Source organism: Trachymyrmex cornetzi, unplaced genomic scaffold (assembly GCF_001594075.2).
Source record: "Trachymyrmex cornetzi isolate Tcor2-1 unplaced genomic scaffold, Tcor1.1 scaffold67, whole genome shotgun sequence".
In the NCBI taxonomy this organism is placed as follows: domain Eukaryota; kingdom Metazoa; phylum Arthropoda; class Insecta; order Hymenoptera; family Formicidae; genus Trachymyrmex; species Trachymyrmex cornetzi.
Window position 1 is genome coordinate 187,209 of NW_017299992.1, and position 13,794 is coordinate 201,002.

At 39.5% G+C, this 13,794-nt stretch overlaps 1 protein-coding gene across 2 annotated transcripts; it reads right to left on the reverse strand.

Annotated features, from left to right (window-relative positions):
* Positions 1 to 742: 742 nt before the first annotated feature.
* Positions 743 to 13,088, reverse strand: drm (odd-skipped family member drumstick). 2 transcript variants are annotated; one of them, XM_018517273.1, is made up of 3 exons: positions 12,670 to 13,088; positions 6,066 to 6,668; positions 743 to 2,441 (listed from the first exon to the last, which is right to left on the reverse strand). In XM_018517273.1, exons 2-3 carry the CDS (start codon positions 6,293 to 6,295, stop codon positions 2,366 to 2,368), a joined length of 306 nt encoding a protein of 101 aa, XP_018372775.1. In that variant the 5' UTR covers positions 6,296 to 6,668; positions 12,670 to 13,088; the 3' UTR covers positions 743 to 2,365. The 2 variants fall into 2 exon arrangements, with proteins under 2 accessions (XP_018372775.1, XP_018372776.1); XM_018517274.1 differs by having other exon boundaries at positions 2,359 to 3,030.
* Positions 13,089 to 13,794: the final 706 nt, after the last annotated feature.

Sequence of the window (13,794 nt, forward strand, 5' to 3'; positions counted from 1 at the left end):
ATTCTGATTATGATAATTTAGGTGATATCTCTTTGCGCACAATATGTCTCTAGATATATCGATAGCATCAAGTATATAACATAGATATTAGAAGAGAAAGTAGGAATATAACATACAAGATAAGAGCATATGCGAAGAATTTAATTTTTTACTTTCTTTAGAAATACATAAAAATTTATGTAATGGTTTTACACAATTCGTGATTTACATTACTGAAAAATGTACTTAAAATTTAAAACATTAATTATAACCAAGATGTAAACCGTAAACAAAATTATTATCTTAATTAGCTTCATATCTTGAAAACCTCTTTGATTACATGCGTATATTCCTACCGGCTCTACTATGAGAACTGAAAGTTCCTGCAGTTTGCATCTGAGTTGACCGATTTCAAACGCGACGATTATATTTATGCTCGCCACACGTGATTTCCCATTTGGTTCTTGTATTTAGCATCTTGAGAATCAAGTGGGAATCAGCATTACCATTTATATCGTATATAGCTTCATGTTTGCCTACTTCGAGCATTATGGTGCCAATTGCTACATCACGTACGATGTCCCTCTTCCATCCACGTTTCGAGAAATATACTACACTGAGGAAAATGTCTGGTTGAAAATGAACAAATCACAAGATTCTAATTATATCAGAATTCCGGTTACCTCAAATAGAATTTTAGTAGATTTAACCAGAAAATTCTGATTCCATTTTCAACCAGAATTCCAATTAATTTAGTCAGACATTTTTCTCAGTGGCATATACACCTATCACGCAATCCGTACGAGTATGAATAAAGGAAAAGAGAAATTAAATGATACAGAAAAAAGAAAGAAAAGGAAAGATACGATCGACGCTCAGAAATAATAACGGTTGATCCTCTTCTACTTCAATGGGTCGCGTCTCAGTCGGAATCGAAGAGACATCTCGTCGAGAGTTCACCCGCTGGAAACCGATCTCAGCTGACTGGTATTTGCGTCAGCGATACCACCGCGAACCCACCTTGTAGCCCCACGTGGCCCCAAGGTTGTCCGATCGTGTCTTCATGCGCAACAATCGCACACGTTCGCGAGATACGATTTTGTGTCGGCGATCCTGGCGATGTGACTTGTCGTATCGCCGTCGCGAAATTATATGGATTTTCTGAAGGGGAAGCCGAGTAGCTTCGCGGTTTGATTGCCAGGTGGTAGGTCAGGAAGACGTCGCTTCGGGCCTGGGCGTGGTCCACGGTAGCACGCGAAGAAGCGAACAGTGTATCCTCCGACCAGCGCTCTTATAGAGCTAGTGGGTTATTACGTAGTCCAATTTAGGACGTTAGCCCGAGGAGCCCTGAGTGGAATCCAGCGTTGCGATGCTTTCGTTATGAAAATGCGGAAGAATGTAGATCGCTCGTTTCGATTCCTGGATGAACTGCCAATTCGCTTCTTCATAACTGCACGACCGATTTAATGTGCAAACATCATTTTCTCTTCTTCTTATTCTTGAATCTTCGTCATTTGTCCATCGATCGAAACATTGACGTTGCGCATAACAAGAAGCTCTAACTGTTCTGTCGGCAATTTTATTGTATAACGCTCGTGAAACGCTTGTGGAAAAGTTCTTATCAAGATAGTTAAAACGTGTCTAATTGAAGACTGAATATTTAAAACAGAGCACGTCGAGAAAAAAGATTTTAGATAATTTGTCTAAACTGATATTTAAATAAATAATTTCGTTATATTCCATAGTCGCATCTATCTTCTTTCGTATTCGTGTATCTTAATATACAGACCGCTGACTATTGTATTCATTAGAGGTGCGGGAGTTTTCGAATTATGCATAGCTGATATCAAGTATCCAATAATATCTTAAACAGCGAATTCCATAAACATTTCAAACATCGCTTGGCACGTATCTAGCAAGAATATTATTACCCGTTCGAATGAGTCGAATTACAAAGGAAGTTCGATGAAATTACAATTGTCTGTCGTGTCGCTGTATCCCAAATAGCTTCCATCGTTCTCGGTTCTGCAACGGTGCTTCGTGTCAAGTTGAATCGAAGACTCCTCTGATGTGGCTGACGTCTGGGTGTAGGCTCGGAATACAGGAGGGTGAACAGAAGCGAAAAAATTCAAAGAAGCAGGACGGACAAACTAGATGCGAGGGTGATAGGCGAGGATGATGACAAAAATCGACGAAGTATCGCGATTCCCTTGCCGTATGCGAACATGACATCACTTGCAAGTTTGGCATGTCGTCGGATCGACGCGAAGGATTGCTCTAATAGAGGAGGGACATCAGGAAGAACTGGTCGGTAGCTAGAGCATTCGATAGAGAAAGAGAAACGCGTGTCTACGGGAGTTTAGGATAGTAGTTGGCCGGATGGCTTCTAATACCTAGAGTAGCCATTCGAATAGCCATTTGAGTAGCCGTTGGAGCCCTTGTAGGGAACAGAGTGTATGCTCCTGGAACAAAGATGGTTGAAATCGGAAGATGAGGAAAGTACATTTCCAGGGAAAACCCTTCGCTTCCTTCCCATTCACATCCTTTAAATTTCCTTTTCTATCTATCAATCATTTCTGCCGTCTCGTTAAAGCGTGGGACTCGTGCGCACCGTGTTAGTACAAGAAATAGCCGACGATGAAGAAGTCGCAGTGAGGGTAGTAAAAGTCGCAGACACACAGTGAGAAGACGAAATAGCGAAAGAGGCAGATAGAGGTGAAGAAGTAGAGGAAGATGCAAGAGAAGAAGAAGAGAAAGTAGTATACACATGCTGGGGTTTTTTCTGTGGTGGCGGTAGTGACATAGTTGTTGATCGTGCTTTCATCACGACCGGGAAAAAGTGCGGATAATCAAATAAAAAAGTGCATGGTTGTAGTTTCTGGTGTTGCAATTATTGTCATACTCTGTTGTCTAGTGTTATTGTTGCAGTTTGTATTATTAATGGTGTGTCCATTTTGTATACGTGCGTGTGTGTGTGTGTGTGTGTGTGTGTGTGTTGTGCGTGTGTCAAGGTGCAGGAGGTTCAGAGCTCCCGTTCACCGCCACCCACATCTACAACAGAACAGAAAACAAGACCACCGCCGTTACATACAAGGTATCCATTAGTATCCACCAGTATTGAAGATTTATTTTATCGCTCGCTCGTTCAAACGCGCTCGCGCACACGTTCCATGCGGGGGCAGCATTATTTCAGACTGATTTATGGGTCAGGCCGATTCTATGGGCCCGCTTGTTCGCGCGCGACTCGCTGGACCGACACGCCGCGCCGCGTCGACTCGTCGACTCGCGCCCGTAGGCAAGAGAAGGAGTGCAAAGTTCGCGGATCTTCGCGGATCTCTTCTCTCTCCCGATTCGCGCTTCTATTCGCCGTGAGGCGGGTGAAGGCGACACGTTGCAACATTACAAGGCTATTGATGCGAAAGGTCAACGCGGTAGCGGTCTCCTTCGGCCGAACCGATGGTTTTGACCTTCTCGAGGTCAGCACCGTGACCGCTTAAGCGATAGTTAGCGCGTCTTAACTTTCCTATTAACTTAAAGATCACACTTTGACCGAAATCGGGAAAACGATAAAAATTGCACAAGAGTAATTGCATTTACATTGGAATCTGTTGCATATTGATATAATATCTTAACTAGAATTTAAGTGGAATTTATGATTTAATACTAAATCGACTCGTATTTATAAAAAATGTAATTAATTATAATTTATTATCGTGTCACTTTCAAAACGACGCAATCCTTTTCTGCTGTAACATGATGTCATCCTTTCTTTGACGGACTTAAACTAGTTTTATATGCATAAAAATGACTCATATAAATCTTTCTCAATCGCATCTTTTTCTCGTGATCCGCCATACCTTTAAACTAATATATCTTCTTCTTTGCTCGTTGACATTGCGTTGACATTGCATTGACATCCTCATATACATAGCAAAAATAGAATGTCTTTTGATTCACAAATAAGATAGCTCGGATCACACAAAGATACAATTTATAAAATTGTAAATTGATTCGGGTGTGGCCAAGTGATTGGTATTTGCATGTTTTTCTTTATACTATACACATTTTATATTTATATATATCACAATATCCATTTTTTTTTAAACGACAAATCTTTTACGCATGGAACGGTTTGTGCGAGCATCGTTAATTAATGTTATAACTAAAGGACCATCGTGAGACGTCTTTATTTAATAATCCTTAGTAGACATGTCTGGGTCATTTCGTGTCCCCCTGCCCATTTCTTTCTTTTTTTTTTAATACTAAGAGCACCTGGTCAAATACCGGTCTTTTTTCTATTGCTAAAAAAAAATTTGATATCTAGAGAACAAGTTTTGTGCATTACCGGCCTCGATTCGTGCGTATCCTTTAAATGGCATAACTCCAAAATTCACTTGTGGGTCATAATGACCCAAGGTGTGTACAAAGTGTACATTTTCTGTAACTAAAAAATAATTTTTTTTCTTTAAAACTTCAACTAATTCTCGGTTGTATTACGAGAATATTTCGCGAATTATTAAAAAAAGAAATTAACCCTAAAATAATTAGTATTAGCCCTTAATAAACACGATTTTTATGTCGTCTGTAATGTTAGAAAGAACGTTTTCCTAATAAATTATAAATTTTTTTAACACAATAGCAATAATAAAATCCATTGTTTTAAAATGTAAATGCAATATATCTTCAATTTATAGCCATTCATATTAAAAAAAATCATTTTCAGGTTACTCAATAATTAAACTTTTTGGACAGTCGGCACTTGAACTATTTTTTCTCTTGTAGTTTAGAATGTCAATTTTAAGATACTGAACCATATTTTTCCTTTAAATATTTTTGTTTCAGTTTTATATTTTTATATGAAACAGTGCATTTTTCTGATTTCGTTAACTACATTTAGTTACAACAATTTATCTACATTTTGTTATGAATACATAACTGCACAAATACTTTCTAAAGATGTCAAAATATAAAAATTGTTTAATAATTTATATATACTTGTAAAAGTGATGAAAATTAAGCCAAGACACGAACGACCGAACGTGTGTATTAAAGGTACTCAAATCAAACATGTCTACTAAGGGTTAATATTCCACTCATTTTCGTGCGGTGTCTTTGTTTCATTATGTAAAAGCTAGTCAATAATTCGTGCTTTGCGTCTCGAAATTTTGCGAGCGACGAGGTATTTATCGAAAAGTTATCAAATCGTGAACCAGATTAGTTCTCGAACAAATAAAGTATTAACTTCTTTTTGCTATCGTTTTTTTTTTCTTTTGCGAAAGATCAAATCGGTGGCCTGACCGGTTTCCCAGGTGTCAATCTCATCTTAACTGAAAGTTCTACGCGCAACTAAGTAGCTTTAATTTTTACGGTTATTATATGAATGCGAATAATAAAAATGATCTAACACATAATGGATATCATTGAAACTTCCCACCTTTTTTCACTATTTGACATCAAAATGATTATTAATTACAATAGATACAATAGAATCACAATTTTTGTCCTTATTATCTATGCTATGTAAAAAAAAAAATAATTACAACAGAAAAATGTCTACGATAACCGATGACGCAACCTAATGGCAGTTAATTTCAATCTAGCTCGACTTCTCGAGCTGATTGCTGACTGAGAACTAATCATTTTCCATCATCCCATCTTGTCGTGTGGCAAACAACGAGGACGCGTAACGTAAAACGTCTCTCGATAGCTTCTCTATTGCTTTTCGAGTGCAGGTTCTTGCAAGTGAGAGTCACGCACTGACGTCTGATTCACGATCGGCTGCCGCGATATTCCGCAGAAACATTGGCAATATTCTACTATGTTAGGTGTGTGTCACGGGCTCCTCTTTCATATACGCGACGCCATACTCGTGCAGGACCCTTGTAAGGGACCCCCTAAAGAGTACTCAAGAGATCGCGGCGATTGATCATGGATCAGATCACGTACGTGTCCCGTGCAAGCGCGCAAAAATAGAAGTCCTCGAAGGTCAAATAAAACGTAACAAAAAAAAATTAAACGTAACAAAAACTGTCGAGTAAAACGAAGTGGAAAAAAAAATGGTAAAAACGAAATGTGACGGTGTGTACCTGTGTTGCTTGAGGTTGTCCTGCCGCTTGAAGGTCTTTCCGCAGACCTCGCAGGTGAAGGTCACGTCGTCCTTATGGCTGCGCTCGTGGATCATGAGGTTGTAGGGCTTCGTGAAGCGCCGCTGGCAGTACTTGCAGACGAACTCTACCGTGCACTTGGCGCGCATCTTCTGCCGCCGGCCGAACTCCCTGCCGTGCCCCTCTGTCTCCATCGGCATTATCGCGAACATCCTTATAAATTCCCACCGCTCCTTCTCTTGGTCGAGTCTCTATCTCTCCTTTCCCTCTACCCGCCTCTCTCGCTCTCTTGCTAACGCCCGGAGTCACTCCCACCACGTCTTCTGTCTTCCTCTGTCCCCTTTCTTAGTGCCTCTCCGTCGCTCTCTCTCTTTCTCTCTCTCTCTCTCTCTCTCTCTCTCTCTCTCTCTGCCTCGTTCGCAGACTTTCGTATGCTCTCTCCTTCTCTTTTTATCTGTCTTTCTTGACTGTCGTTCTTCGACTTCGCTCTTCTCCTCCCGCGCAAAGCTAGTCTCGGGCACGGCTGACTCCTGGGAGTGAGATCACTGCTTGTACCACGTCGCGAGAGAATCCTCGTATCGCTGCCTGCAAAGAGCACAGAATCGATGATTCTCCTCCGATCTGACTCGCACGCTCGAGGGAATCACCCGGAGAGCGTCGCGAGAGCGGAGTATTCGCGAGGGACGCCTGTATCTGAGATATTTACGCGAAGCGCCGTTGCCTACGAGCAACGGGTTAGTAACGTTAAAGCTACTTCTCGAGTATTTTGCATTCCTTACGAAGATGCGTAGGTGGAGAGACACGCGCATGCCAATGCGCCTTACGGAATAGAAATTCTCTCCGATCGAATTATTATCGCGATATTTTATTGGGAATTTGCTTTTAAAATGACATAGGGAAGTACTTTACCTATGTATATAAAGGATAACTCTGAAACACAAGCTAACTACAACTGATTCTGCGAGGAAAGTCTATTGTGAGATAGCATTCATTTTAAATAATATGATAATTCTGGAGATGTGAAAAATAATATGTAATTGTAATATATGTAACATTTTTATATATAAGTAAGATAAGAGAATGTCTAACATTTTTGCAGAAATGTCGCAAGCAACTTTTATTTTGTAATTTTACTTTCTTGTAATTTACTCTTGCAAATCAGCGATGCAATTGTATTGTCTTGAATATTATAATTTATAACATTATTAATAGATATTACATCTCGTGTCTGTAAGAAACATAGATGAAAAAAGCTATTATATCGATGCTTCATTAAATAAAATTGAGAATTCGTAGAATTTTCATATAAACATCTTCTATATAATTTTATTTAAAACTCTATAAAAATCTTGCCAAGTTACATCTGCACGAGGTAAAAAACTTATATACGATACTTAATTATTCCTAAATAGAATTAGGAATGAATGGTAAATGATAAATAAAATTTTTTCACCAAATCTGTTAGAAATAATATACCGTTCTAAACTTGTGACTATCTCAAAATATTTATGTGTTAAGTTTCTCAGTCAGCAAAAGAAAAAAACATGATGTGAATGCCCATAAAAAGCTGTGTGCTTCCGAAAAAAATTAATGACTAGTTTCCTAATTGGGTGCGTCTGCTCCATTCGCAAGTTTAAATCATTAGCTCTGACACGTCCTCCGGGCATATTTAATTTCAAACACGCGACTGTCCAGTTTTAAATTTCATTCATATGAGATACTGTGTATATTCATGGTAATCGAGGAGGAAGAACCACTATTAGCGCTAAATGCACGTTGCAAATACGATCCGTAATCTTTACACTAACTATCCGACGCCACGCAAATCATGAGAATATTTCCCGAGTTCGCGACGTTATTCTAAAAAAAAAGCATAAAAGCAATGAGTCACCGATTAACTTTTATGTGATTAATATGGGTTAATTTTTAAGTTCTTCAATAAAATTTAAATAAAATACTGTTTATATATGATAATTATATGATAACCATTGATTAAAAAAAAACGCAATAATCCATTCAAAATATGTTGTGTTCGCATATATTTATTCTTCCTCATATCATCTTTATGTTATACGTACTTTTCTATCGCATAATAATTATAATAATTATAATTAAAAACCATTGAGCTAAAAAATTATCCGAAATTTATCTTTCGATTTCTTACATTTTACTTTATACCGTTTATAAATAATCTTCGCCATGATCGCCTTGAGATGTCTCTTAAACTTCGGAAATAATTTAAGAGGTCTGATGTAACCGAATTCCACTGAAGTCATTTCTATTTTCACGCGTCAAAAATTAGTATTTATTTTATTACTTAATATTTCCGCCGCTACGCATGTATCCAGAGAAGACATTCCCTTCGCGATAAAAATAGAAAGGAAGAATATGAATTGTATACTGAAAAAAAATACTAAATTTTAATAAATATTTATTTAAATGGTACCATCTAAATATTTACGTACAGCAAAAAAATATTTATTCAATAAAAAGAAATAATAGTTGAAGAAATTTAATGATTCTTGTGTACCAAATAATTATATCTTTATATTTAGTAAATAAATATTTACTCGGGACTATTCAAACAAATGATTTATTAAAATTTAGTTTTTTCTTTTCAAGGTACGTACAATATGCCAAATTATACCTCGTGTAAGTATTACTTTTGGGACTCCCCCGTACGATACTCAGCCGGATATGAATGAGGGATCGGAATCGTATTGCCACGGTCTAATGGCACGGTTCTCGAATTGGAATCGGCATGTTAAAAAATAGCCCGCGGGATCCAATCGCGCGGTGCGGCCATTGTACAGGAGTGTCGGCCAGTCGCTACCGGCTCGCATTAAGCGCACGGCGCACGCTCGAATAAAGTGGCGTGTCCGAATGAGTAATAAGCGGTGCCTGGGCGTAGCCCGGTTGGTTAGCGTGGCTAACAGGCGGTGGAGCCTAATCGGAACTGCGCATTACGCGCGACTCCACATTTCATAAGAAAAAAAAAAAAGTTCTGTTCCGTCTCCTGGTAAAATATCACGCTTCTGTCTGCTCTCGTCGTCGTTGACGTCCGACGCTGATTCAGACCCCGTATAAATATCCATCCAATGAGCTGGGTCACGTACAAACGTAGAAAAATACATAGAAACAATACTCTAGCTGTCTTCGAACGGGGGACACCTTCGTCACTCCGTTAGAAGTTTACGTGCAAATATTGAGTACATATGGATTTACGATTTTGTGTGAACTAAACTCTCCCTTGTCTCCAAGGATTTAACCCTTATAAATCCGTAAATAAAGAGACAGACGGGAAACCACAATATCCTTTGTAATTTTGTAGGTACGGCAAAAGGTATTTATTTACGCAGTTTGTTAGAATAGAAACCGTATGAAATTTTATCTCCAGAGAATTCTCTCAGATGAGATTTTCTAACGTATGTTCCTTCTGAAATTTAGTCATTTTACTTTCGAATAACAAACTGACACAAAGCTACTCCTGTCGCAGGGTATTGATGTAGGTCCGCAGAAACGAACGGTAACACCAGCTACTACATGGCAATCTTGTCGAAGAGTTACGAGGTCACAGTACGCTTGTATTACCCGAGACGGGTACATGTGGTAGGAACAGGTTCTCACTTTGCGTGAAGCGGAGTTAATGAGTTGTGCGTTAATGAGTTGGGTGCCGAGGAAAACGACATTAGCCGTGTAAACGCTCAGGTTTTATATTACAGACGATGCCGATGAGGACGTGCAAATATAATCTTGAGTCGATAATATATGATCGTGTTCTCTGACAACCGCTAAGTTCGCTGAATTTCGACTGGGCGATAAAAATACAGAAAAACATAACAGACTTAAGCTACCGAGTTATTTTTCGTTTCATTGATATTCTGCGGGATAAAGGAACGTCTGTAAAAAAATGAAATATATAAAATTGCGAGTGTAACGAGAGACGTAAGATTTTTGCGAAGCAACAAATGCGAGCACGAGTTAACGATGTATCACTGAAGAGCGAACATCGTGCCAGCTACTATATTTGCTTACCGAGTTCGCGTGATCGAATGCTTTCATTTAATGTATGATAATGTATGATAATGTATGATAATGCGATATATGTAGACGCTCGCGTTTATGGATGCGCCATACTAGACGAAGATTTGCGAATAGGCGAAGCGTTTTGGTATGTACGGAGCTACGCGAAAGTGAATTTTGTTGTGAACCACGCTAGAAGAGGGAATGCGCGGAATAATCAAGTGAAGCTTCCTCTTGACGAGAATAGAATTGCGCGCGATTAAACAAGCAATTAAAATAGATATCGTGTAATCTAACTTTTATAGCGTATAAAGATGATCGTGCTATTCATGACTATTAATTCAATTCGCGCAATAGGAAAGTCATTGTATTCTGATGTAATTGGTACAAATAAATTAGTCTTTTTTATAACAAAGAGCAAAATTGAGAAAAACGAACGTATAAAAAAGGATTTAATATTACAAATATAATCATCGATAATACATCGTATAATAATATACGTTCATATATCCATACGGCAGTAATTTCTTACAAGCTTCTGTGCTGGGTACGCATTATGGAATTATTCGGAATGGATTCCGAACGGAATAATCGTATAATACGTGCTTTATAGTGAATAGTATCTCTGGATATTGAAAACTGATAGAATATTGAATACATTGACTATCTATAGTCGAGATAAATTTCATCTCGTACTAATTTTTGTTCATGAGAAAAAATAACCAAAGGACTTCGTTGCACGTAAGAGTTACTAACGAGGGCGATCTAAAATAGATGTTCGACAGTATGACGTTTCGCTTTATTCAAAATTATCGAGACTTTGGAAAAAGGGCAATCGCGAGTACCTTCCGTTCTATCCGCGCGATACGAAGGGCGGAGTGCGTGGTACAAAGAGCCGGCAGCCAATCGAAGAAGAACGGAGAACGGCCAACCGAGTGAGCTCCGGCTCGATGTGCGTGCACTCGTTCTCGCGTGTATGGAGGAATAAAGGAAGGAGCGGTAGCCCTCGTTCGTTCGCTCGCCACAGCGAGAAGGCCGGTAGCCAACCAAAGAAGAGTCGCTACTGTGCACCGCCCTACCGCCGACTACCGGTTTTCGGCCAGTCGCTACTGAACAGCCGGAGAAGTCCACCAAGTGGGACCACACCCTCCCTCCGCCGTCTAGACGTCGAATCGCGATACCAACGGGGTACGCGGACGATCACGCAAGGGCGTTTCTCACGAGAGATATTACCTATCGCGCGGACTCGCGCCACGCGCGGCGCTAAAGAAAAATGGTAGCTCCGTGATGGATCCGTTTTGATCCGTACAGGCGACTGGTAGGTAAGAACTTTGTTAAATCTCTATCTTCATAACTTGAACAGGCGCACGTTGCAGCTCGATTTACGTTTACGCAATAAGAGAAGAAAAATGATTAAAATAACATTTCAATAAAATCGTATAGGAAATATGAGCATAATTAAGATAATTGCTTTGTAGTAATCAGATATTGATCAACGTAATAAAAATTAGTAGCTAGGTAAGCAAGTTTCTAAAATAAAAAATTTTTATTTAATCTTTAGTTCAAATTTTATTTATTAGTTCTCTATTATAAATATTATATAAACTACCGAAATATCGTTGAATATTATCGCGAGAAATTAAAAGTGAATTTTAGAAAGTCGTCTATAATATAAAACTTAAAATTATGTGTTTGGAAGATGTATGTCTATAGAAATTGTAATTATTAATTGGAAACGCGAATTACTAGAAAAAAAAGGTGAATCTTTAGATGGTTTGAAGGAGACCATCGTAAAATCGCCGTGGACACAACCCGCAAGTTTGAGGACCAATCAAAATGCAGTAGCTACTGTGCACCGCCCTACAGCCTGCTACTGATTCAGAAGCAAGGACTTGATATACATGAGCGAATATAGACCACACCCCTATTCCCATTCATTTAATTCTTAACACGTGGAGGCATACAATAGAAAATGCGAAGATTCGAAGATTTAATAGATATATTCTTGCTTTCAGAATTTTGCCTACAGAATTTAAGTGATATTTGACGATGATTTTCATCGTGAAACGAAGCAAAGATTGCAAGATATAAAAGTAGCTTAATGGTAGAATTAATTCCTGATAAAGCGTAAGAGCCGATTTTTTTATTTTGTCGTCTTACATAAGTTAAAAAAATTTTGAGATAAATATTAACACACTGTAATAGAAACAACTTGAAGAGAATTATTACTGTATCCCATAAACGAAACTTTAATAATGTTCTATATATGTTTAAAATGTGGTACCTATTTTGATATATTCTAATAAACCTAGATACAGTGAGAAAGAAGAAGAATAAGAAAGAGAGACATGATTTTGTAGAAAATATTCGATTTATAAACAATGTAACTAATCTTTTCAGTTAATGTCATTTCAAATATTATTGAATAAATAATTAATTAATTATTATATTAAGTGTGTACATATAATAAACAACTATAACTTGAATCTCGAATATAATTATATTTATGTAATGTATTATTGAAATTACATGCTAGATAAAGAGATGATATGAATTGACTTACCGATAGAGACAGAAAGAATGCGAATAAGGATTCGTCCTCGAGCAACGTCCAGTAGTTCTCTTCCGCAAAGGACAGTTTTCGAACTTGGATAGAAGCGTAAACTTTCAATGAACGAAAGAACGAAACTCGCGAAATGCGGTGAGTTGTAAAAAAAAAACGAACTGTAGTGCGCGTATAGTGTCACGCTGCCAACAGTCGGGATCTCCGTATTAGTTAGTAGGTCGGTAGCTCGTGAAAGTGTTGAGTTGCTGCGCGTGTGTCTTCCGGGCTGACAGGTCTGGACCGTTTGGGTGCGCGGCGTCGACTGAAGCTTCGTTTGGTCGCTCGGTTCGCTGGTAGCCCGAATAGGTAGGCACACCAGAAGACGGTAGGACGCCGTGTGTAACCGCCAAAGGTCTCTTCGTCGTCGTCGTCGTTTGGCTTCTTCTGGTTGGAGGACCGGGAGACACCTCCCTACCGAACCAACTCACCGATACCCACCAGTTATCGTGTGAAGGTAGCCTCCCTTCAATTCCACGGGGAACGTATACGTCCAGGATGTTCCTTCCTCGACCTCGTTGCGGTGGTAGAGGTAGAAAAGAGGCGGCCAGGGAGACGAGGGAGGAGGAGGTGGAGGAGGAGGAGGTGGTGGTGGTGAGAAGGATGCGGAGGAGGAACGGGAGCAGAAGAAGGAAAATGAGGGAAGAGGGTGACGGCGGGTGTTGGCAGAGGAAGAGGTGAAGACGATGATGAAGAGGAAGTCCGACGAAGAAGGGAAGAAGTGGTAGCGCGCCTTGTCCCGAGTCTACGTGCGTCCTTGTCTCACCCGGTCGCCGAATAGCAGCGCGGTTATTCACAAATCCTTCGTCGACGCGGCTTCCTGAGCTCCCGCTTGGTGTACCCGTCCGCCCTCCCTTCCCCTCCCTTCAACTGTCCCCGCGGAGTTGCTCCCTCTCTTCCACGTTCTACGGGTTCTGATCCCTTCCACCGCACCGTGTCTGGGCCCGCCCTCATAACCGTGAGACGAGAGCATCCCTCTTCACCCACGCTAAGACCCCTTCTGGTATATAATCTTTGAGGTGTCTCCCCTACCTTCTTTTAAAGTATTCGAATACCGCTTCGGCATACTTGGGCCGCTTCCTTCCG